This window comes from Zonotrichia albicollis, chromosome 3 (genome assembly GCF_047830755.1).
Source record: "Zonotrichia albicollis isolate bZonAlb1 chromosome 3, bZonAlb1.hap1, whole genome shotgun sequence".
In the NCBI taxonomy this organism is placed as follows: Eukaryota; Metazoa; Chordata; class Aves; order Passeriformes; family Passerellidae; genus Zonotrichia; species Zonotrichia albicollis.
The window spans coordinates 61,823,178-61,848,833 of NC_133821.1; the positions used below are offsets into that span (position 1 = coordinate 61,823,178).

Below are 25,656 nucleotides of genomic sequence, written 5' to 3' on the forward strand. Positions count from 1 at the left end.
AGCAAAACACACCCTCACAAATATCACACTTTCACCTACATAAAGAGAAGTTTTAAACATACACAAAAAATGCACAATAAAACATCTAGTCTGCATTTTTTCCAAGACATTTGATTAGTCTAATGAATATACACCAATGAAGGAGAAAGGAGTGGTGTTGCACACAGCAAAGCACAGTAACTAATTACACCTTACACACTGACACTGCAGCGATTAGCCCTTCTCTCCCTGCACCAAGGTTTGCTTCCCTTCCCCTCTCACTTCCCCATGCCCTATTAGAAGATGAGATTTGAGCACTGCTTTGCTCCAGCTGCACTAGGTTGTATGAATGTGTAAAGTCTCAGCAAGAATCCTGTTACCAAAAGACAGATTTTAGCAGAGCTCAGTAAAAGAACCAATCAGCCCATTCCACAGAATCATCACCCATGGATCAGTGAGGTAAGCAAGTAATTTTACTTTGGTCTTGGAGAAACTCATGCCACAGTTCAAGGGGTTACCCATGTTTCAGGGGTAAAGCACTTAATATTATTAGTAGCCACAGAGCAATAATTTTAAAAGTCACTTCTTCTCAAAGTGGCACTTTGAGCTACACTCAATTCCATGAAGTCCTTTATTTAAGAAAAAAAAAGAAAAAAGAAAAAAAAGAAACAAACCACAAAACCCAACCAATAAAACAAAAATCTTTCTGCACGAGAAAAACAGGTTGCAGCAGCTTGTGCAAATCCCTCCACCAAAGTTGTAAGCCAAAAAAACCCATTTATTTCGGGAAGCAAATCTGTTTTCATTACTAGGTCTTTGCCTGCATGACAATAATGGCAGAGAAAGCCACGGAGCAGCTTTTTACTGACTGGACAGTACTTGTCCATCACTGGGGCTTCTAGCAGGTGGTCACAAACCCAAGTGAACCTGAGAGAAGCAGCAAGGCACTCCAGGCAATCCCAGAAACAGGTGAGGAAGGAAAACCTGGAGAAAAACCAATCACAGTCTCCTTCTGCCCCCAGACAAAACAAAAAAGAGCACATGGAAGAGGAGCTGCACAGCATTTGCAGCCCTAGCAGAGATTTCTCTCCAACCTGCCGACTCCTCTGCTTCAGAGGAGTTTGCTTTGGGACCTTCCTCCCTACCACCAGACCAGAATCACCCCCCTTTTCTCTATTACTCTCTCCCTTCGGAAAGTCAAATACTACTCAGAACAGAGTTGTCAGTAGTGGGCCACTGCCTTTTCCCCCCTCACTGCTGCACAGGCATGGAAGGAAACATCACAGCTATTTATAACAGATGGATTTTTTATTCTTGTGGGTGTTCAGAATAAGTGATCTGTTTTCTCTTGTACCTGAGTGTTATACAAAAGACATGCCCAAACACTGTGCTACAACATCTGTTTATCATTTCTGATTTTAATTTTCTTCCTGTTACTATGAGGAGTTCCCACTGTTTATAAATAAATAAATAACCATTTATTCATTCTGTTATGCTTTGACTCTATATTCTTTAGGACACAGTCCAACACTTTAATAAATAGAAAATAAAAGCCACTTCCAGGCAAAAAGTAAGAGAAAAGTAGAAACTGTTCAAGCAACTCTGAAAAAAACATTTCAGGCAATGAAACCATTACTAATATTATTCTGTGGTTTGGAACCCCACTTTAAAACATGGTAGCTTTTCTTCAAGGAAATAATCAATTTCTGACAGCCCTGAATTTTCTTCCTACAGAGGCTGTGGAAGGGATAGATACTGCTCTGTAGGTAAGGGCTCAGCCCAGTGAAAGCCCTGGCAGTTCTATCAATACAACCTTCTTGGAGGACACCAGTACTTTTTCAGCTGTTTCTAACAGGCTCTAAACCCAAGTAATAATACCATGTGCTCATTTTTCTTCGAGTGCGTCCATACGCTGTTTACATACATATACAGTGTGGGCACATATATATGTACTTACAAACACAAGGACTTTCCCACCTCAAATTACCCAAATTCATAAACACCTTCATTAACTTAAGAAATTTGGGACAGGCATGCCATTGAAGAAGGGAAAGCTGCTCCCAGGCCATGCTTCCCCCAGTTAGGTTTAAAAAGTGATTGAGAGAGAGAGAAAGGGTTTGTAAGGAACATGGCAGGGGGGTGATAGCCCATCTGCCACAGCAGGCATGTTTATATGCACTTGACGAAGTAAGCTAGGGTTGAGGCAAAGAAGTGTTGCTTTCCCTGGTCCACAACGAGCTTTTGTCCACCTGAATCAGAGAGACCAACAGAAGCACAATTTTGCAGTTTGTTTGGGGTGAGGATGAGCACCAGTGACCTTCAAATACACTGCCTGCTTGCCACCATCAGCATCAGCGTCACCTTCAGACTGCACTTCAGCGCCAGGTCTCAGCTGTCTCCAAGGGCTACTCCAGTCCGTTAAGTGGCAGAGATACTGGTTACAAAGCCATGCTTCCTTTCCAAAGATATTACCCAAGCCAAGCAGAACAGGTTTTTTATTACAGTACACAAACAGAAAAACTGAAAAAGTGAAGCATCTGCTACAAGGGAATCCTAATTTTTCAAAGAATGTGAAACATCAATCAGAAATTTTGTAGAATTAAAAGCGGAGAAAATTTGGGACAGATGGAGGAAGACAGAAATAAGTGAGGTTATATGAGTATATAACCAATGAAAAGCAACTGAAAACTCAATGGTGCAGTTGAGTTCAAAGAAGTGTCAGTGAGAACAACCTACTGACACAGCACACATACACATACTTCCACAAAATAATTCAGTAGAAGAGATGGAAGTGGTTTTGGTTGTAGGCATAAGTGTTCACATTTCAACTGTAGGTACATTTTCCATGGATCCTGAAGAAACATGACTGTCTCTACTTATATCCTTTTTTCCAAAGTACTCTCAGTGACAATGGTATACGCATGACAAAGCTGTGCACAGCTTTATTACACACAGAGGAAGGCAGCAACTCATCTTTCAGCCTTCTTCAGACAGAAATTATTCACCTCTTTAATCAGGATGAAAATGAGATTTACATATTTTTAGCAAATATTCCCATATTTACAGCACGGAAGCTTGCTGGAAGATGCAGTGAATTGCTCCTGTGTGACAGCAATGTCTTCTCTAGTCAGGTCAGCTACACTGGAAGCAGAATGAGGCACAGCTGATCATAAACTCTATGTTCATAACTTATCCCATTTTTAAAGCATCTCTGAGTCATAATAATTTTACTGCCAGTCTTAATGCCCAAATCCCTGGAATGGGTTGTTACACTCATCTCCACAGGAAAATCTGTTGGAATTCATTCTTTTGCAGGGACATGGTAAGGGATAAAGGTGGGATGTGAAAGCAGCAGCCTTGGACCTTGCAGTGTTTCCACAAACATGCACTAGGGGGGAAAAAGAATGAACCTTCAAATGGGAGTTAAAATAAGAATCCAGGAGAAAAATGGCCTATAAATATCCTATAGACAAGCTATATGGCTCAGTGAGCTGGAGCCTTTCCGACGCCTTGTTGACATATTGTCCCTCAGCCAACTCAGCTGCTGAGATACAACAAAAGAGTTTCACTATCTCAGCACTTTCATGCTATTTGAGAGGTCTCAGATGACAAATGAGTTTATGCTATGTATCTTGCAGCACTCTCTGCCTAAATAATCTGTTTATTTTAAATCTTTTTTATATAACAGGCGTTTATGCTACAGTATCTACAAAGGGATGGAACCTCCAGGAGAATTTAATCCATCCAAATTTTACTTTTCAGCAAAGAGACTTCAAACTTCTAGTCATGCCATTTATCCTGTCTACTAAAATCACTTCTAAAATCATAATTTATCAGAAAAACAAAATAAATGAAAAAAAATCAGTGTTGCAGGCAGCAGCCATATGAGTTCAGCTGTCTATTATATTTGCCAACATCCTATTTCTGCCTCCAGTGTCTTACTAGGTTTGATGGCTTCAAGGGACATTTTTCCAACACCAAGGGATCAAGACAACCAATAACAGGGAAAAGAAACCCAAGATCCAAACCTAGCCAACTGAGAATGGCACTTCACATGCCTAATTCAACCCATGGGGTTTCACACTGTCTCATGGAACACTGCCAGATTATAAATTTACATGAATTTACACTTTAGATGAATTAGTCATTGACTCTTTTCGATGTCCTCTAGACCAAGGTCACCAGTCTAGTTCCCTCAGTTTTCACAGACAATTCCATTTTATTAGTTCTACACACACATCTCCAGCTGCACTAGCCAGCACTGCTATCATACTAAATTCTTAACTTTATACCCTTCATGGTGTCTCAGTAAGGAAAGAAATTTTGTCAGTGAAATTACTGACTATCAAACAAGCACTGCAGAAATGTTATTTTCTTCTTCCTCTTCTCTGTTGTAATGGGATAAAAACCACAAGAGCAGTACTATTTGGAGCTCTAAAAGCCTATCTAATATTTGCCTTAAGATAAAGACCAATGAATTGTATCAAGGTAAAATTTAAATCTGAGGATGCACAGAGCAGATACTTCTTCCTGAATATTCTCTCAGCATTGGATGGAGTCCTTGCCCTTCAAGAATGTAGCCCAGTTGCTTTCTAAACTCATGTAAACCTTCAACACCCACAATTTACCCCTTACTATGTACAGTCTGAGTATGCAAAGAATTACCCTCTTTTCTTTGTTCAAAATTTTCTGTACTCACCTCCTTATGCTTTGGCATTTCATGTGTTATGAGCAGCTGTTTCAGCTCAGTAAAGGGCACAGATTTTAAAAAATCAAACCCCTGTAAACGGTGTAAAATACATGTGCTGCTTACAAGAGCAGTGCCATGCAACTGCAGCAGAGGGGCAGGGAGGCCACCTGAGGACACCAGCACCCAGAGGCATCTCCAGCTCTGCCAGACCTTACACCTCAGGGCTTTTTAGCATTCCCACCTCCAAAACTGAAGTGCCCAACTTTACCTCCTCTTAGCAGCAAGTAAAGTTTTGCATTAGACTTTCTCAAATCAGTACAGTTAGAGCACTTGTTTCTACTTAAGATACTAAACAGTTTAGTGCAGAAATTGGAGAGATAACTAACAGTTCAGATGATCACAGAGGCAAAAATACACTCTCACCCCATCCCACACCCCCTGTCCTCCAATAAGGGAAGTGTCGTGTCTCTTCACCCAAAGCATAACTAGCAAAACAAAGTTCCTAAGCCAAATGACATGATGCAGGGAAAAACACCATGAATTTTGAGTGCACAAACATTTTCATAAATGGAATAAAGAAATAATATGTGCAATACTGCATGCTTGGGAGTAGGTATTCTCTGTAGTTCACATTTATCATTCAAGAAAGACACATTCCTCCAAATTAGTAGAGTTTTTCCTTGGCTAATTAAAAGCCAATGAAGCAGCCAATCAAATAAAACACAACGCCCATTTGGGGAGGGGTTTCAAAGGAGACAAATGTTAATAGACAAAAAAGGGAATAAAAAACTCTGTGAACCAAGCAAATACAGGATTACTGCACTGCGGACAAAAAGGAGTACAGAGGAACACAGAAGAAGCAAACCTGGCATGGGACTCTTCTTTAATTGGGTTTTTTTTTCTAAGCAGAAAAAAGCAGCAGGTAACAACTGAAGGCTAAGAGCAGAAAAAGACTGCATATAGGCTAAATACTACAGGTAACATCAAGCTGCAGATATGGCAGCTGGATGGTCCCACCTGTGGGCAAAGTACCTTATTTTTCCAGGGAACCAAGTTACAGCAGGCGCTAATGCAAGACTGAGAGATGCAGTCTAACAGACTAGACTGTTGAGTGAGACAAAAAGAAACAAAGAGAATGAGTGATAAAAAGGGAAAGAAAAAAGAGTAAGAAAAAAACCACACAAAAGACAAATACAGTTAATATACACAAGCATACATTTCAGAACATAAGGAGAACTGGAGTTTGAACGTGACATTTCAAAACATCTTTCACACTGGTAAAACAGAGTAATACTGAAGGACAGGAATAGCTCCCAAGCTCTGTCACCAACAGCAGCATGTAAGATATGAGAAAGGAGAAGACTGGTCACAGTATTGAGATGTAAAATCCAGGTAAACCAATTTAATCACCAACAAACTCAATTAGGATCAGTACTACACTGGAGCTTGGCCTGTGCTCCATTAATCTAACTTGTAAGAATCAACATTAAAAAGGCAGATCCAAACACTTTATTTTATATCAACTTCCACTCAAGAGACTCCAGCTTTCTATGTTTTCTAATTTTGTTCATTCATTTTTGAGTTGGGTCTGCTTCTCCTTAGTGCTTTTCCTTTGGAACAGCACATGTTCTGCTTATCTTAGACACTTCCTAAGACGCTGAACCAACGTGCTTGGTGGTGTGACTGTTACCCTCTGCTGACAGACATCCACCTCCACAAAACCTGAAAATGCTTGTGGATCAACACCTAACAATGGTTTCATATTGTCTCCATTGTAGACAGACAAGCAGAATATCTGGCTATGGTTTTTAGTTTTAGAAGCAGATTAAAAATAACAGGGAAAGCTGGGTTCCTTTGTGATATCACTCATTCTTTTTTGCTGTAAGTTGGCAATTATATCAACCGAGAAGTTTATGAACAGTAACGAGGTATTCATCCAGCCATCATTATTTTGCTGTTCTCAAATTTCAATTATTAAACACTGCAAGCACAGAATTTAAATGTTGGCTTTTTTGCTTTAAATAGACAACAAAGCTTTCATCTAGCAATAAGGAGTTCACATTTTGAATCACAGGATTTTTGGTGACCCCAGTTCCACACCGTTACCAAAGAACTCTCCTGACAGCTGAAATACAACCCCCTCAAGGCATAAGACTTATTAGAATTACTTGGCTCTTTACCAATAGGATAATAATTCAAGGTCAGAAATTTGTTGTGGTAAACATTCTAAAGAAAGTACACAATCTTCTAAAGAAATATCAAACATTTACAGCATTAAAAAAAAAAAAAAGTGCCAATTAAACAGAGATACTGGTCAAAAAAATTCCACAAAAAAGAAAGTTATACAATATTAATGGAGAATCACGCTACAGTTTACAAGAAATTTATGTCTTTGTGAGCTGGAAATAAGAGTGGCAGGGTTAAGGCAAAGGTTCTGAGATAGTCAGTAACAGCCACGACTGTCAGTTTGGCAGCTATCTTTCTCCACAGCTCTGAATCATCCTTTCAGCTACAATATTTAAAGGAACCTATTCCAATTTGAAATGGAAGTGCTATCCTATATTTAAAGCATACTTAGTTGCATTAATTTTCTCCAGAATGCACAGAAATTGTTAGTAACACATTATGTTAACACTCAAAAAACCCTTAACCAAGAAAGGATGACAGCTCTCAGTCTCCAAGAATTCCCACCCATGCTTATATACTTTCATGCAAATTGTTTAAAGAAAAGTGTACTTATATTTTTTAAATGTTACATTAGTTTTACATGTGCAGATGGTTATATGCTGCACAGCACTGGCCAGGCAAGCTGATGGCATATATGTATGCATTTATGTGCAGGACATTAATAGCAACAAACAAGGTGTTAATACTTTCCCCATTGGAAATCATAATTCCAGTGATCTCAGCAAGGTTTTGCAAATTACCATTATAATGTATTCCACAGTATGAATGTGCTTTACATTCTCGGCTCACTGCCAGTACATACCACACACAGCTAAACAAGATGCTCTGACATTCCCTGCCAATACCAGATAAAATGCAATCACCACCTGGACAAGAGACACTACATATTCCACAATACCTCTTATTATGTGACTAAAACCCACGGAGGATAAAACTCAAAAACACTGTATCTACTAAAGTGCATTCTCAGGGTCTGCACATTTTGTTGATAAAAGTTATTTGGTCCATGTTACACAGGGACATATGGTTTAGTAACAGTTCAAAGAAATTAAACTGTTACAATCAAGGATATCCTCCCACTCTCGAAGCAAGAGCTGTTTTTGGCAATGTATTCTAGAATATCTATCTTGAAAATGCTAGGAGCTCTGGCATTTCAGTTTTAGGCAGGCACACACCCCAGCAGTAACATCCTAAACCACTACATCACAGTCAGCTTTTCCTTCAGAGCCTACAGGCACAACAGACAAAGGCAGGAGAGCAGAACTTTTCTTCTTCAGAACAGTAACACAACTTAGGAGTTCTGTAATTGAAATCCATATAAATTCATGTACAAAGCAATATGGCTTCATAACTTTCTTAAAACTTGTGATCAACTGTTCCTTCTCTTTATTTTATTTATTTCTAGATTCTAAGAGTTGAGATGTGGGGATATAAGCAAGAAAATCATGAAGTAAACTGAAAGAAAGGCAATAAAGGCAATAAACCCAACTTACTGAACAATCTTCATTTTCTGGATGCCTTTACTAAACAGTTGTGATGCATTAGGACAAAACCCCTACCTAACTGAATAACCACCTTCATTAGCAAGTCAAAGTGTGCAGCTATCCACGTTGCAATTCAAGTATGCTGATGGCTGCTGAATAGCTCTTCCTGCAACTTAGCAGCTACCCTTGCTGGGGTCTTCCCTCCAGAACATTACCAAACCCCTTCTTTCGCACTCTGAACATGCCAGTGGGAGCTGTGTATCACTGCATGGGTAAAATTGGGAGTTTTAAGACACTATGAAATTCAGATGAACTACTGTCACTGCAATTCAAAGAAATAAACGTCTTTGTGATCCTCTAAAAATCCTGCCTTAGTTGAACATGTTATGGCAGGCAATTACACTGCACCACACAAGTATTTTTTCCAGCGCTTTCCTCCCCCCCATTACCTTTTGTTCAATTTCTTCATAATCATCCTGGTAACTTCCACAGATTGCACTGGAGGACGAGGAGAAGGTGGGGCCCTGAGAGTAATACTGCGAGCTCCGGTAGCCATCCCGCCGCAGCTTGTCACACTCTGCCAAAAGGAAGAGAAACAGGAGGTTCAATCATGGCAAGAGCCATTACTGCTTATGCTTGGTGTTCAATGGCATTTAAGTACTGAATGTTCTTCTGAAAAGGTGTACCATGCATTAATATTGCCTGCCCCAAGTGACAGAACCCAAGGGCGCGTCCCTCATATTTGTATCTATGTTTCCTCCTCCCTCACATGTGTGACATACGTAAGCCCACACAGAGCGCATTAACCCAGGCGATGGCAAGTGCTTTGGAAAGAAGGGCGAAAGAGATTTCTTTATTTATTTAAGTGAGGCCTGGCTTGGTGTCTTGACAGATGGCAGCATCTTGCAGGATGGGAGACGGATGCATGAGAGTAACTCCAGGGGTCTCATTTGCCGGGCCGGTAGACATCTATTATATGCCTTACACTTGAAATGATGATGATATTGCTCACTACTCAAGCGCCATCTGCTAAATAACTTTGGCACTGACCACTTGTCTTCTCTTCCTGAACGTGGAAGAGACCATTTACTCTGATTTTGGAAAGAGGAATGCAAATCACAGGGATCTCAAAATCTTGTGTTGCTGCAGAGCACACATAGTTTAATACTACAGAGTTTCTAAAGTTCAGAAAGTGCTCAGAGCAGACATGCATCCCCACTCACAATAGCCAAAATTCCAGTCAGCATAGCATCCCCCTCACCAAGTTTTCCACAATCATCCTCCTGTCTCCTAATTGATATTCAGTGTGATTGTGCTAAAGAATAACAGACGCCAGAGCATAAGGAAAAATTAAATGTTCAAGATGCAGCAACCCAACTCATTCGACCAGCTAGCTTTACACTTTCAAAGACAGATATCTGAATCTGCTTAAAGATGATGAAAGCAAGAGAAAAATTAAGTATTTGGTGTATTTCCATTTAAGGAAGTGAAATTTCTGCACAATACATAGGCATTATCACAACACAAAGCACTTCTATCATCACTTGCTGGAGAAGGCCTTTCTGTGATTATATTATCTGTCTGCCTATCCTGATCTTCTGAATACTCCTTAAAATAGAAAAGATGCAGTGCTTATACCAAGGGCAAGGTTTTAGAGAGGCTTTTGCCTGGCAAATGATTAGGTGGACTTACAATGTGCATCTCCAGCATACATGACCTCTGTTATGCCCAGATGGTTCTGACACCAAGGTCTGGAGGATTTGTGCTGACAGGTTAACTGATCTACAGGAACCACAGATTTGTGAGGATTTAATCAATAAGGACTCTCCTGTACCTGCACATGGACACTGAGGAGGCAAGCTTACACTGACAACCAGCCACTTCCATTGGTGCAGGACGTATGTCCTTGCCTATGTATCCCTAATGTGTCCAAAAGGGCAGTGTGACAGGAACCTTTTCTTCTCTCTCCATTAAAGGACCAGCAGCAGTGTGGGTTTTGAGATCCAAATCAATGGCTGTGTCTGAAGATCAGAGGGCTGGAGACCCTGTTTACCCTTTCCACATGTGTGAGCATGCTGACATTGTGCACATCTGGCAAGCTGTTTCTGTACTTCAGGAGGGGCTGAAAAATGACTGTCAGCAACCACAGCAAAGCAAATTCCTCCATCACCATTCCAAATTTGGTACTGGATCCAGCCAGATCCAGCACATAACACTCACAGATGTGAGCACCCTGATGGATTGTTTGTTGGTTTCAGCTACAAATGAACAGGCTAAACAGACTGTGGCAGAGCAAGACAGCCCAAAGACTCGCATCAACTTGTAGCACGTTTAACACGCAAAGTTGTCAACTTAGACACTGCAACTTTTACCTTTAGAGGAATCATTAATCACTGCCAACAAACATGAATACAACCTAAGGGGTGCACAAGAATGCCATTATTTTTCCTCCCATTTTTGGACTGAGGCTTAGAGTCTTTGCTGGCCACTCCTGACACTCTCTGACACCAGACATCATGGCACGCCACCAAAAAAATCCTGTGGTGGTCTGACCTGGGCTAGATGCCCACCAAAGCTGCTCTATCACTCTCTTCCTCTGAAGAGAGCTAGGCAGGAGAGAGAAAATATAACAAAAGGCTCATGAACTGAGAAAAGGACAGGGAGAGATCACTCACCAGTTAAAACCACAGGCAAAACAGTCTTGATTTAGGAGACTTGGCTGAATTTATTACCAATCAAAATAAGAGTATGCTAATGAGAAGTAAAGCAAATCCTAAAAAACACACTCCACCCACTCCTCCCCTCATTCCCAGGCTTAACTTTATTCCCAACTGTCTACCTCCTCTGCACTCAGCAGCGCAGGGAGATGGAGAATGAGGGTTATGGTCAGTTGATCATGTTGTTCCTGCTGCTTCCTCCTCAGGGAGGTCATTCCCCTGCTTCAGTGTGGAGTTCCTTCCTTGGGAGACAGTCCTCTAAAAACTCTCCAATATGAACCCTTCCCATGAGCTACAATTCTTCACAAACTGCTCCAGCAGTGGTTGTCCCATGGGAGCAGTCCTTCAGGAACAGTCTGCTTCAATGGGGGTTCCCTACCGTGGGTCAGAAGTCCTGCCAGCAGATCTGCTCTTGCTTGGGCTTCTCTATCCATGGATTCTCAGGGCCTGTCAGGAGCCTGCTCCAGTGTGGGCTTCCCATGGAGTCACAGTTGTCACAGGACTCTTCTGGAGGTGACAGGCTCCTCTGGAGCGTGACAGATGAATGCTCTAATATTAATTGTTTGACCTTATTTATTTTCCTAGCCAAGAAGGTGAAGATGATGAGTAGTGCACCTCATGAAGCCCAGAAAAGCTCCAAAAACTTAAGGAAATCAATGCTGAAGATTCAATTCCATCAGAAGGTCAAGTGGACTATCAATAACAACCTGTCAGCTTATCAAGCTCACAACCTCCCACTGTCCACAACACAAAATCCACGTAACTTCAGAAGTTATTGCTGATGAAGTCAAAATTGCCAAAAACTGCTAGGTGCAACCAAGAAAAAGGTGGTTTGTCCCCAAGAACAGCTTTTTATGTACTGTAACTGTAGGTATTGCAGCACAGCAGGAAACACACTGTGGATGGCACCCAAGGCCAACAAACCTCACCAGAGGCTTTAGGCAGACATGTTTTACTCCATGGTGGAACAGCCTACAAGCACAACACAAGGTCACACATTGCACCTGACTGACGGTAGGATGCTGCCAAACCAAGGGGGGCAACGGCTGGCTGTCTAAAACTGTTCCAGCTAGAGGCTCCTCCCCTCCATCTCCTTACTCTTACTAGAGGTGCACACAGTGTCCTGTAATTAATGAGGTTCACATTTTTCAGATATCGGGGTTTTATTTTTGTAAACAAAAACAATGAAGAAGCGAGACATACTTAGTCTAGGAAACACTCCAGATACTTACTCTTGGAAAGCCTCCCTTCTTCCCAAAGGAACAATATGTTGTGCTAGTCTGACAGCCCCAAACAGAGAAGAGCACTATATACTAAGTGAAAAAGTTCTCACGGTTATGCATGTTATTTCAGAGATGTCTGCACTGAAGCTGACAAGCTAACAGAAGGATCCATCCAGTTCCAGTTATTAAAAATCTTCATTTTAAAGAATGACAATACATTAGCACCAGTTGAATTGGGGACATACACTCTCTTGGCTGCCATTTCCCACATTATACAACATTCAAAACCATGCACAGCTTTTCGTACTTCCACCAAAGAACTGCCAGGTGGAACCCCAGGACACTGCATCAGGCAGGACACAACCTGCTCCTGAGGGTGTGCTCACCAGCCCAGATCTGCAGCACATGCTGCAGGCAAACTCCAAGTCGTCATTTTCACATGAATCTGATCTGAAAAGTGCAACAATATGATTATGCCCCAGATGAACCAATTTTGCTTACACAAACACTAATTCCAGGAAAATCAGGAAAGTGTTAGTGCGTTGGCAATTGCAATTGGTGGCTGCACTGGGTACTGCCACAATTCAAAAGTCTGAAGCTACTTCCCTCCCCTTCATCTCCTGACTGATTGCTTCTGAGGCCAAGTGCACAGGGACATTGCCTGTCACCTTCTGCTGCCCTGCAAGTGCTTTTCTGGCTAGGTGAAACCATACATTTGTTCTTGTTTTCCTTCCATACTAGTGATACATTAAATTTCGGAACCTCCTCTGTATTAGAAGTACTGCTCAAAAATTACTCTCATTAGATAATATAATAATTTCTTTCCACTTACATGGTACAAGTGAAACCTTTCCTAAAAAATTAAATCTTTCCTGAAATTTTTCCTTATGTTTTGCTGTTCACAGGGTAGTTTTAGTTAAGCGTGAAGAAAGTACGTGGGAAATGCAGATGAAGCCCTTTTAAGGGCCCCTTCATCATTTCCACAGTTATTACAACAGGCTTTGGGAGACACAACCAAAGCAAATGTGTTTAAGCTGTCAGTGCCCGATACAATCATGCCCAAGTCTCTGCTATATACCCAGATACTCATATATTTCCTTAGGATTGCATTATTGCAGCCTTTGCCAAATCTTGACATCAGACAGAAGCATGCTGGGGACATGTCCTGTGCATCACTCATCTCTGCTCTCTTCCCTCCTGCTAAATAAGCTGGGGAAGAGGCAGGTACCTGCAGCAGCAAACCGAGAGCAAAGGCTCAACCAGCCATATGCAATTCTGCACCAGAGCTTCGAGCCATGGCACAGAATTCAGCACTGTTGTGAATAACTCCATCTCTCCATATAAAAGCTTACGGCCTTTGTGACAGACTGTCAGGCCAAGGGTATGAAATTACCTCTGAGGCCTCTCAGCCCAGCTCTCTTCTATTACATACAAGGAACTCATATGTGCCCCTGAGTCGGCAACACACACAAGTCTCAAACACAGAGGCAATTTCCTGCTTTTCCAACAACTGAAATCATATTCTCGCATGACAATTTGAGGCGCAAATCACGGGAGTGAACAGAAGGCACGGCACTGATACCTCAGTAATTCGTCTGACATGGAATTACCGTGGTAAAGCAGGATTAACGTTTACCTTGTCAGACCTACACGCCACACCGTGCCACAACAGATGGAAGGCTGGGTTTGCTGGGAGGGGACCGGATGCACTGGCTCTTTTCCTCTCCTTTAACCAACGTGGGTAACGTTTGGTACCTGCTGAGCTTCCTAGCCATAAAACTTGTTGCCATATCCTGAAGTTTTTATGAAGGAAAATGCATTACCCTGTCAGAAGCAGAACTGGTCAGGGCGACATGGATTCAGTTCTTTTCAGAAGTTGTGCTTTGTATTTTTTTACTGTAAATGAACTGTGCAAAAGTGTTATTTTTAACAAGCCTCTTCCTAAAACAATTATTTTGCCTGTCAGTGTTAGTGTGCCCCATATGTACCTGTCTGCAGGGAGAAAAGCCTCCAGGTGCTGGCTTCCATGGCTAGAGCCCGTCTGAGCCCGAGACCTCTCCCTAAGGCAAAGCCCCAGCAAGAGCACAGAGCCACAGATTTATGCCACCATCCTGGACCAGTCCCTCACGTCTCAGGCCGGAAAGTGCACCCATCACTCATTAAATCAGCCCTAATGGGATTACTCTGATTACTCCTGTAAGCAAACACTGCTCACGTGACTGTTGCAGGATCAGGCCTTAAGCTCTGTAGCTGTCTACATTCACATGTACACACTCAGGCCCACTCTCACAAGCATATATTGAAGAGGCTAATATTAAAAAACTAAAATCCACATTTTTAAATATTTATTAGTAATCAGCAAAGGTACTAGCTAAAGAATTAAAGTACCATGATATTGACTAGTATAAACTTAGAAACTTGGCATCAAAGTTATTCAGACATCTTAATAGCTCCAATTAGTTTGGAACAACTTCCCATCCAATTGCATGGGTCAAGCAATAAAAAGACAGGAAAATTATATCCTGGAAACATCTAAATTTGCCCTTTATGCAAGAACAGGACCTGGAACTCAAGACTAACTGGTAAAATCCAAAGAGATTAAAATAACATGTAAGTCGGACCAGGAGCAGATGGGCTGCCTGCCTGGCTTAGCTGCTGAAACAAAAAACTCCCAGGTATAAATGTAGAAAGGGGAAAGACCAGCACACACATCAATTACTTTTATATCACCTCTTGCTGTCTCCTTGTCAGCAAGAAGGGACATGTGACAAGCTGACAGCTTCATCTGCATGCTTGAAAAACTATCTCAGCTGAAGTCTGAGTGACTTCTTGGCAGAGCCTTTCATGTTGGAACTTGTATTTTTCTTTTTCTTACTACAGAGAGGCTATTAACTGCTCAAGTCAGCTAAATTGTCAACCAGAGAAATAAATCTGCTGACTAGTATATTAAAACACATTTATCCATTCTCTGCACATATCACTGGAAAACCACTCTACTCTCCAGGACCAGAAACCTTTTTTTTTCAGCCTTCAAAGACACTGTAGTTAACTTCTTCTGTAAATATCCCCAAACCATGTTCCTCCCTAGTCACAACTACAAACACTGTCTTACAAGTAGCTTTTCAAAATTTCACCTAAAACCAGACAGACTGCAGTACAGTATACATTTGTCTTGTGAACTCAAACTGTTCAAAATTACCTCTTACTTTACAGGTGACACTGCACTTTAATAATCAAAGTATCAATATTTTTGGTTTTAAAAGAAATTACTTTCACCACTGGGAAGTAACAGCGTATAATTTTAAATTACTTGCTAGAGACTTTGAATTTGTTTTTCCAGTTGAGTTGAGACAACTAAGATCTGGTGGGCTTGTGACAGACAGGTGTGGGTGTTGAAGACCAGGATTTCTGAGCCGGCATTGCTGCATCTGAGCAAATCATGGCGGGTTAGATCCAGGCAAGGACTTCCTTTCTGCAGTCAGACAGGGCATGATCTAAATTTCATGTATGTGCCTCCTAAATTCAGAGTCCAAACACCTATGTACACACTGCCTGCAGCATAGGAATACACAGAAAGGCACTCAGGATAAATCCAACTAAGGAAGAACTTGAGAAGCCAAAACTCTCATCATCACCACGCCAGTAATGGCTGGGGCTGGGTCCACTGCTGCAAGGCCTTCTCATGAGGGGCAAGAGAACCTAAGAGGGTTCTATGGATGATGGGCTTTAGCAAGTTAAAAGCATTTTTCATTTAGATACAAATTTAAGTTTTTTACAGATGAGGTGGGCACAGGCTAAATCTCAGCTTCCTAATGGTGTTCTCAGAACACTACGCAAAAGATTGTCCCCTGTAAAAGCCAGAGTTGTGCTTTGTTTGGGACTGTCATATGGTCTGGGGCTAAGCACCAACACACAATCTGACCACTGAACCAGGACCTCTTCAAAAGGCATGGCTGCCTCTCTGCCTGCTCAGAGCAGTGTGGTAAGACAGGGATAAAACCAAGGTAACACTCGAATATGCAGTTAAGTGGGGAATTTCAGGGAGGTTACTTTCCAAGATAAAGAGCTTGTTGCGAATTATTATGCCTGGGACTATAATTAAAACAGACACACTAGTTCAAAGGTTTCTTTGGTTAGTAAATCTAACTGAAATTACTACCTTTCACTCTGTGCCTCTTTATGGTTCCCTCATTTGTAAACTGGGGTTAAGAATGCAGAGTTCTCTGTGTGTAGATGAGACAGGCTATATAAAAGCTCAGCTGTACAAAGGCAATCTTGTTTCTCACAAATATCTCAAGTTAAACATGACTTCAAAAAAAGCAGCTCAATTTAACTCCAATACAGCATCTATTTTTGTCTCTGGATCTAAATATGCAGCAGACAGCTTGCCTCTACCACTTCACATTCCTCCCCAAAAAATCACTCAGCTTGGATCATGTCCCATTTTCTTTAAATGTATAAATCCCCATATCATCTGCAGAACTTTGACTATCACAGAGACTGCTTCCATATCAAAGCTTTAAAATATGCTGTAAAGCCACAGCAATGATGCACTTGTGCAACCACTGAACTGTAACCAATGCTGACTGCAAAGCAAGTTCATGAATTTCAGCTGTGATATATCCAGTGCACCATATTTTGTTCAGACTCCCAGTTAAAGGGGTCAGGGATTTCAACAGATGGAGTACTGTTGCCACCCAGCCGAAAAAACTCCTACTCAACAGCTCAATTAGGTGCTCTGGCTAGTACCAGCCTTTGCCAACCCAGCCAACTTCCTTATTATTCCCATCCCTTGCCCCAGAATGCGGTTTTATACTGGTATTTCTATATCTTTTAACAGTACATACAGAAAAGCCCAAGAAAAATCCAGAGACAGTGAACACCGGTAACAACATATTTCTACCACAAGCACCATGGCAAGTGGCAAAACAAACGGAAAGATCACCAGCAGAACTTTGTTGTTTTCTTCAAATATGTCTCACTTAATGAGTAAGAACTTGAAAGGTTCCTGAGACTTTTTAAAAGACTATTTTGCATATTCTCTCTCACGAATAAGCAGCCATGCCCAGCCACACAGGTAGCTTTTAAGGTCAGATGCTGTCCAGAGATACCCAGAAACAAAGATGTCTTGGGCTCCAGTGGGATGAAGGTAATGCTAACACAGGGCTGCTGGACTGTGACAGAGAACAATCTGGCATGGTGACTTCAAAGAAGTATTACTGAAAGTGAACAAACGTATTTATGTTAGGTCTATTTCCCCCCTATACACACAAATGTTGGGAAGCATGCCCTGCCATGTAACTGGAGGCCAGTTGGGCTGGGAATCCCACCCTTCCAAGCAGCTTCAGGGCTCAGCTGTGCAGACACTTAAAGCAGCACAAAGATGGGTCATGGAAGCTCAACATTACAGGAAAGCAATCTCAGAGATTTATTTTCAAGGGTCCAAATCAGATGCAAGTCTTTAAGAAGGATCCATATTAAAAGGAACTCTTAAATGTCAAAATACTGTTAACAGGGTCAAGTAAATGCAAACATGTTGATCTTTCCCTTCTTTCTTGGAGTTTAAAAAAAACAAATACATTTAATACCAACCTTTAATTCCCCAAGTGATCTGCATGATTTAGTGATAGAGAAAACCTTTCTAATGGCACCAAAATGCAACAGCCAATGCAAATTGTATTTGTTAACAAGCTGTCACTAGGGAGTGCTCAAAATAATTATCACTGTTTGTCTCAAGTTAATTTGAATTTCTGCAAGTGCCTTATATGACTGCATTTAGTGGTGACAAGATGTCTTAAGTATAACAGTGTATTTGCTTCCTTTTCTATCTTTGATGCTTGCATTAAAATAACACGCCCTGCTTTTTCTCTAGTGTTTTTTATCGATATTTGCTGTTTCTTAGACAACTGAACACAGCTAATGTAAAAATATGAAGGGATTTTTCACTGCTTTTCCTCCTAGGACATTTTAAATTTAAAGCTATCTCAAATGCTGGCAACAAGCACATACCATCCTAAATCTAAGAGAGTAAGGAGGAAGAAAAGCAAAAAGGAAATCAACTGAAAGTTCAATATTCCTTGTGATGGAAGTTGCTCTACCTAGTATTTAAATACCTGCTACAGAGAGTTAACAGTTTCAATTTATTCTTTTTACTAAAGGCATGGATCTGAAATGGGTTCAATAATCCATCAGGTATAGTTGCCTAAAGAAAAACATTCATCTAGTTTAGGAAAAAAAAACAGTATTACTCTGAAAGAAATATTATCTTCTTTAAGCCCTTTCACTGGAATTGCTTTCACTGCTCATGTGTATCATGCAATCAATCTACATATAACCACTCTTTATGTTTCTACACTCAGCACTGCACTACATAAACCAAACCTAAAAATAGGCCACCTAGATGCTTCCAAGTAGCTCAATTTTGCAGCACAAGACCAGCTTTCACACACATGCAGCGCAGCCTCTTGGTCAAATTCTGTTTTGTTTCGCTTGAGTATTTCCTTTTTCAAATTCCTTATTAGAAAGGGCAGCTGGAGTATGGAACTTGGCCAAAACCATCAACAGATGTACGGTGAATTAATTCAGTAACAGTAAAAAAAGCGGGATACATGAGCAGAAGCTCCGATAGTAACTTGACAATTGAAACCAAAATAATGAAAAATAGGTTGATTTCTATTTTTTGATTTTATAGCTCCACGGCCTTTCAGGAACATATGGTCTATTCCTAGCCTTTAATGGCCTTTTACTTCATTAAGGTTTCCAGCTGGTAGGGAGTTTACATCTTGACATCTCTCTGAACCTGAACCAGAGCTATTATCAATATGAAGTGGTTTCTCCTTATTTTGCAGCTCTTTAATGAAACATAAGATTATTTTAAGTCCATAATCTTCTCAGGAGGATTATCGACTAGTAGGTCTGACCCTAATATTGCTCATCTGAACAGTGATCTGCCAGATGCACTGAGAAAACAAAGGCTAAATACATACCTGTCTGAAGGGTCTTGAAGAAAGACATAATAGAGGCTTTATGACTAACTACTTAAATCCTGTTTTATTTGACAATGCTAACCAGATGTCTTCTGGAAAACAAATCAAGTGTTTCAATCACTGCTGCTTAAATACATTCCTTGAATTTGGCCAACAAAGCTAAACAGAAGCCAGAGTCGGCCAAATCCAGCTCTTCAGAAGATGAGATAATAGATGAATCATCGCAGGCATTGGAACAACGAGCCCTATATTATGTACGTAGCCTGAATCAACACAATTACCCGGGGGGGAGGGCACAAAGCACAAGCAGTTGTGCAGGAACTTTCAGCAGCTACAGACTGAAAAGGGGTATGAAAGTCAGCGTGTGGACTGCTCCCACTACTTACAGCAACACCTTCCTCAGTACATATCTGACACCTTGTTATCTGCTAGAATGGACAACCAGTCTGGGCAGGGACCAGCAAGCGTGTGACAAGACACTGCCCTCATCTGCAACTTCAACAGTGCAGAGAGTGCCCACAACTCTCTTCAGGAGCTGGATATCTCCTAACAGCCTGGTACCATTTCAGCCTAGCTGTGTCTGACCTTTAACATCAGCACAGTTATTCCATCCCTGCCCTTTATGCCTGTCATCTCCCACCTCATGAAAAAATGACAACACACAGCAGTGGAGACTGTACTCCCCCCACTTTTTTTTTTTTCTTTTTTTTTTTTTTTAATCAAAAGTGCTCTACATTGCTAATTGCAGAACTGGAAGAGAAGTGCCTCTTGGAAATTCCACTATACATGCCCTGCTCTGGTTCCCATCACTACAACTGATATATATCCACATTTGAGGGAGAATTCAGAATAGTTAAAAAATAACATAAACTAAGAGTTCAGGTACATGGTAAGAATTCTTTTTTCTCTTCCTTCTCTTCATCATAGCTTGAAATATTATCCCAGGTCAATGCATTCCAGATTAAACTTTAGGCTTTCCTTTTAGGACACTGGACCTCCACCTGTAACACACTGTTGATTTCACAAACCTGCTCAGAAGGTAAACAGGCTCACCTAAAATACACCCCAAGCAGTTAAATAAAGCAACACAGAACAGTGCTGCATCTCCTCCCCATCTTCATGCTTCATGCCTTATTGCTGGTCAATTTTAGAGTCTAACACACTCCACAAAATGAGGATTAGTCTCAATTTACTTTTACTGCCAAATATTTGTGTCACTGCTATGTACTGCAGCTGTTCCATCCGTGCTCCCAGCTGAAGACCACTGTACTTCAGAGACTTGCTCAGATACTGGTTCCTCAAACAGGACCATGCAAGGAGCCAGATCTGTCAATGCAGGGATGGGAGCTGTTTTACAGTGCTCCCCTACCCGCTGAACCTCTCAGCCTTATGGACCAAGAACACTGCAGTATGTGGCACTGGGCCCTTCAGCACAGACAACAGCGTGCCTTAAGAAACAATGCCAGATAACAGCTTTCTTAAACAATGCCACTGAACAACATCAAACCCACAAGCTCTGCTACTGCCCAGACCAGACTCTCAGTGCTAGTCCAGACACTCAGCAGACATGAGCAACATGAGACTAGCCAAGTCTAGTAGTCCCTCAGCCTTGGAGCGGAGCACACAGCAAGGAACAGGATTGATTTGAGGATCCTGGCCCCATGCAGAGCCTCAGCTCTTCCTGCCCATCTGTCGTCTCCACCTCCTGTTTTCATGACTTCCTAGGACACAACAGGGACACAAAGCACAGACTCACATTAAGACTCCTCAGTGGTTAATACCTTTTTGTTTCTATCTGAACATCTGTATTTTGGGAAACACCTTTCATGAAGTGCCTGTGAAAGCTTTAAGAAGAGGCCATATAGGACAGGGTTTCAGGAAAGGCCAGCCAGAGCAGCTTGGCCCTGAGGGTAAGAAAACACGCATCCTGCATGGTACGTCTCACTCCTTTTGCTTCAGCAGGCATTCCAAGGTCCTGGCTCCTTCCCCAAAGAAAATGAGGGTTTGCTTTATCCAATGCAAACAAAACACTAAGAAGAAATACTGTATCTATCACCACAACCCAAGAACTGCGTGGTTTTCTAAACATTTAAATCAAATTGCAATGGTACCACCATGACTGAAGTGCAGCTGAAGCCATCACAGTAAGCTACAGAGACCTTGCATTTGAAATGAAGTAACACAGCCTGGGTTTAATATATCAAGCCATTGGTTTCAGTCAATAACAACTCTAAATTTCAATATAGGTTGCATATAGGTTGTATGTCTCAAGAATAGACAGACTGGCCTCGCGAACTTTCCAGGTTCCAGGCACCTCATTTTCTAATTCAGGTTAGTGGACAATACTGCATTTTAAAACTTCAGAGGGCAGCAGAGCACCTGCATGCCTAAAATAGCTTTACCTCAGTTATGAACACATTTGAATGAAAGATCTCATCACTTGTACTTGAAAGTAGCTTCATAAAGGAAAAGCACTGTATTTCCCCAGTATTCAAAAGGATAAAAGCCTAGTTCATAGGTAAAAACCTAAAATACCTCCCTATGCAACATCTACTGTCACATACAGCATCCATTTCCATAGTGTTGATAAGCAGGGGACATACCAATATATGATATACAAAGTAAAATAATCAGCTGCACAAAAATTAATTAAGAAGATCTTTTCCTCGTACAAAAACAACACTGCTTCCCAAAAAAGTATGCAGAGATCAGCACACGGTGTACTTCATTTTCTCAAGACACTTTAAATACTAATTATTTAATATCTCTAACTTTTTATCCTTAAACCAATTTAAGTAGCAACATTAGCTTCTGCTTCTTAAGGGGTACTTAGAAGTTTATTCTAGGTAACAGACAGCTTCTTATTTATTTCCATAGATTTCTTTTTTTATTGGGCCCACACATTGTAAAGAATTTGCTAGAAAATTGTACCAGAACAAACAGTTTGCCCTTGCACTGTCTTAAAAGCTAGCCAAGATGCCATCTGGTTACTATTAGATGGGTGAAAACACCTTGATAGAAATGCTTTGCTTGAATTATTTTGAAAGATTTTATACACTTGATATTTGACAGGTGATTTAAATGTGCTCTACATGTGAATTGCTATTTGTTACCTAAGCTTTCTGCTTCCTTTTCCATTTGCAGGGGAGCCCCGTGTGTAGAAACAAATAAATAGTCTTCAATCAAGCTGCTATAGCTGCTGTCTACCAACAACATCAGCTGTCATAATGTGAACAAGAACAGGACTGGAAAGCTTTCAAATCTGTCTTTTGATGGTCTGAACAATAGCGGCTAACTTAGTCCTCATGACTTCGTTATCAGGTTCAAGGGGACCACCAGAAGTTCTTTCTTCCTTCCCAATCTCCTCTAAAGATAGAATTAAATATACACAATGACTTTTGAGTCGTGCTTGTCTGACCTATTCTCAAAAACTTTAAACTATTTCATAACCCCCAAAATTTATGGGGGGGGAGGGGGAGCGGGGCTGTATTAAATACCTTTGCCCTCATATTTCTCCACTCCTGCACATGCCTACTGCTTAACTTCTGACTTAGCATACACCAATAACTATATTTGCTTTAGTTCTACTTCTTTCCAGTTTCCCTTTGCTGTCACTGTTTTTTGGAGACAAAGGCAATTCATCCCACTTTCTGCACAGAATACAGCGCATTTTGTCATCCAGTGTCATTCTTTCCCCACCACCCATACAGCATGCAGGTCACACACAGCTGTCCTACTGCTCCAGGTTTACCTCAGCCAAAGAATGTGAAACACCAAAAGGATGGCAAACTGCAAGCTTTATCATAAGGCCAAGACATGCAGAACTGAAGTCCCCATGCTAGCCCAATGGTGCTGCTCATAACACTACTTCAAGTTCTTCTGCCTTACAGTCACATAACTCCTTTCTACCTATTAAAGAAGCTTTAGAAAACTTTGGTTTTTCTAAAGAAACTGGTGGAAAATCAGTTCAGCAGTTCTCAATATTATGTCACAGTTTTGACAGTGCTTTTACACTGAATGAAACTCTGATCTGGGTACAGAACTTTTAACTCAAATCTCCAAGGCACCAGTGCCTTCCTGATTTCACACTGCTGGTTGAAGCAACAGCACAGTTAAACTGATAAAACTTTACTCAGTGCCTCTCTTAATACTACTCATGCTGTAGCTTCTCAGGACAGTTCCAGGCAACAGCAAGGAGTTATTTTAAAACTGTTCTTAGGGGAAAAACCAAAACATGGCTCAAGGAAAGAGCTTGAGGTTAAACAAATAAGTAAATAAATAAATAACAGAGTTGCATTCACTAAATCAGCAGTTTGATGTCTGGTGAAGGTATCATCAGTTTCTCCTCTCCATTACTACTACCCTGAAAGCATGAAACTGAAACTCACTTCATTACCAAGTAGTCTTACATCAGGTACACAAGCCAGGCTATTTAACACAACTGGCTAACTAGCAAATTGTAGTAGTAATCAATAGCTTCTTTCTTATAATGAGCTGCACCTCCAGAGAAAAGCCCCACCAGACCAAAACAACTCCAGGTGTGTAAGAAGGGGAAGCAGCATGTTTTACTTGGTTTCAGACAAATATATTAGATATAAATGTGTTTAAACAGAACATGAAACTGCAGTAGTTACATTTCTGATAAAACTCAAGAAAACCAGTGCATTTAGCCTGTGCAGGTTTTTGGGGTTTTTTTAACAGTCCAAAACAGAGAACAGGAAAAAATATTAGAATGAGTGGTTAAAGTTCACAAAAAAGCCAACAACCATCAGTATTCTTTTCTAAAGAATCTAAAGCAGGCAAATATTTTTATTTTGTAAAGGACTGATAAATATTCTCATTTTGCAATGGACTGGTAAGCATACCTGCAAGAGAACAATAAATGTTTCAAGGCTAAGGAACTGCACAAATGTATTAAACCAGTAATAAGTATAGAGGGCACACAGGCTATCTGCTGAGCCATGCAGGAGACAATAACACTGGCTGTCAAGACTTCCCTATTAAATGATAACAAAAAGCACCTAGTAACAGACAGTGAAAATCAATTAACTGGGGAAATGGCAAGAGAACTCAAATATGACTATCAAACACTTCTCTATTCAGACATACAAAATCAAGCTTTCTTCACGTCTAAAAAGCAGAAATGTCAGGTTAATCAAATAAAAAAGTACAATATTCTTTTAAATCAGGTTAACTTTGCAAGGTATCAAGTACCTGCAGTTCCTGTTGAAACAAAAAGGGACTTGAACAAGTTGGCTCTTTGCAGGGTAACCCCCTTTGTTAAACAGCCAGTGTAAAGAAAAATCTAGGTTAACTGTTTCTAGAACATGAACATTATACTGTTACTTTAAACTTTATGTCTTGCCCAGGGACAGACATTCTGCAGGCCTCCTTGCTGGCTGCATGTCTTTGTTCTCATGGCTGCACTGACACAACACAATGCCTTGCAGACAGACTGTATAGGTACAGCCCCAGCAAAGGTACTGTGGGTAAAAACTGGGCCTTAAAAACATGCTGAACACTTCTGCAAGCAAGCATTTTTATTACTGGAGGAGTCCTTGTGAGTGCCCTGCTCCCCATTTCCCTTTTCTGCCCTCAGCACCTTTTCCAGCTTCTCACAAGCAGCCACAACCCTGGAAACAACACTGTGCAACAACAAAAGAAATCACCAAATGAAACACCTCTGATGTATTTTTTCTTCACAATGGACTAATTCAGGACTTAGTGAAATTGAAGGTATCATTTTGGAAACACTCCAAAGACTAAACAGATAGGCCAAGATACACTTTTCTGTTTTAGAGTGCTCTGTCAGATAACACATTTACTCATGGTCTTCACAGCAAAGTAATTTTCCCCTGTCCCCTCATTTGAGAGGAAAACACCACTAATGTTCTACGTGTGATACAGAAAAACAAATAATTCTCTCAAAGCCTGCAATTTGGATATGTTTGCAAAGACTGGCAAAAAGTACTGCTGTTTTAGCACGTGTCTGTGTCAGTAGCAGTGTCTTACCTCTCAGCACTGACTTGAGGTTCAGCTTGGCTTGTCTGTGCAGGTCCTCCACACAAGGTGGTCTTGAGGAGGGCAGGAAGACATTTTCCTGCTGGTGCCACGGAGCAGTGTAGTGCACAGTCCATCTACTCTCTTCATCTAGGTTGGAAACAGCTGCAGAGAGACACAATAATAAGAAAATGAGATGTTATTGTAGATAGCTCTATCACGAAATCCCATATGTAAGTTTGCCCCATGTCATCTGAAAATGAAAGAAGTGTTGTTTGCCACCACAGAGCCATCAAAACACTCATTAGAACCTCACTTCCATGACAGTTAAAAAACCCTTCCTTAAATTTCTAGTCTAAAAATTACTTCTGTAGGAAACACCGTTTGCTC

At 40.9% G+C, this 25,656-nt stretch overlaps 1 protein-coding gene across 14 annotated transcripts in view; it reads right to left on the bottom strand.

Moving 5' to 3' along the window:
- The window catches only part of NHSL1 (NHS like 1), a 177,981-nt gene that overhangs the window by 26,380 nt on the left and 125,945 nt on the right, over window positions 1–25,656 (bottom strand). For 13 of the 14 annotated variants that reach the window (XM_014268565.3, XM_014268564.3, XM_014268566.3 and 10 more), the window contains exons 2-3: window positions 25,279–25,431; window positions 8,790–8,917 (exon numbers count right to left, since the gene is read on the bottom strand). In XM_014268565.3, the coding sequence (XP_014124040.1) occupies window positions 8,790–8,917; window positions 25,279–25,431 (281 nt within the window). Of the gene's footprint in view, window positions 1–8,789; window positions 8,918–9,026; window positions 9,049–25,278; window positions 25,432–25,656 lie in introns of those variants that run through there. The other variant, XM_074537638.1, reaches the window with a different exon arrangement.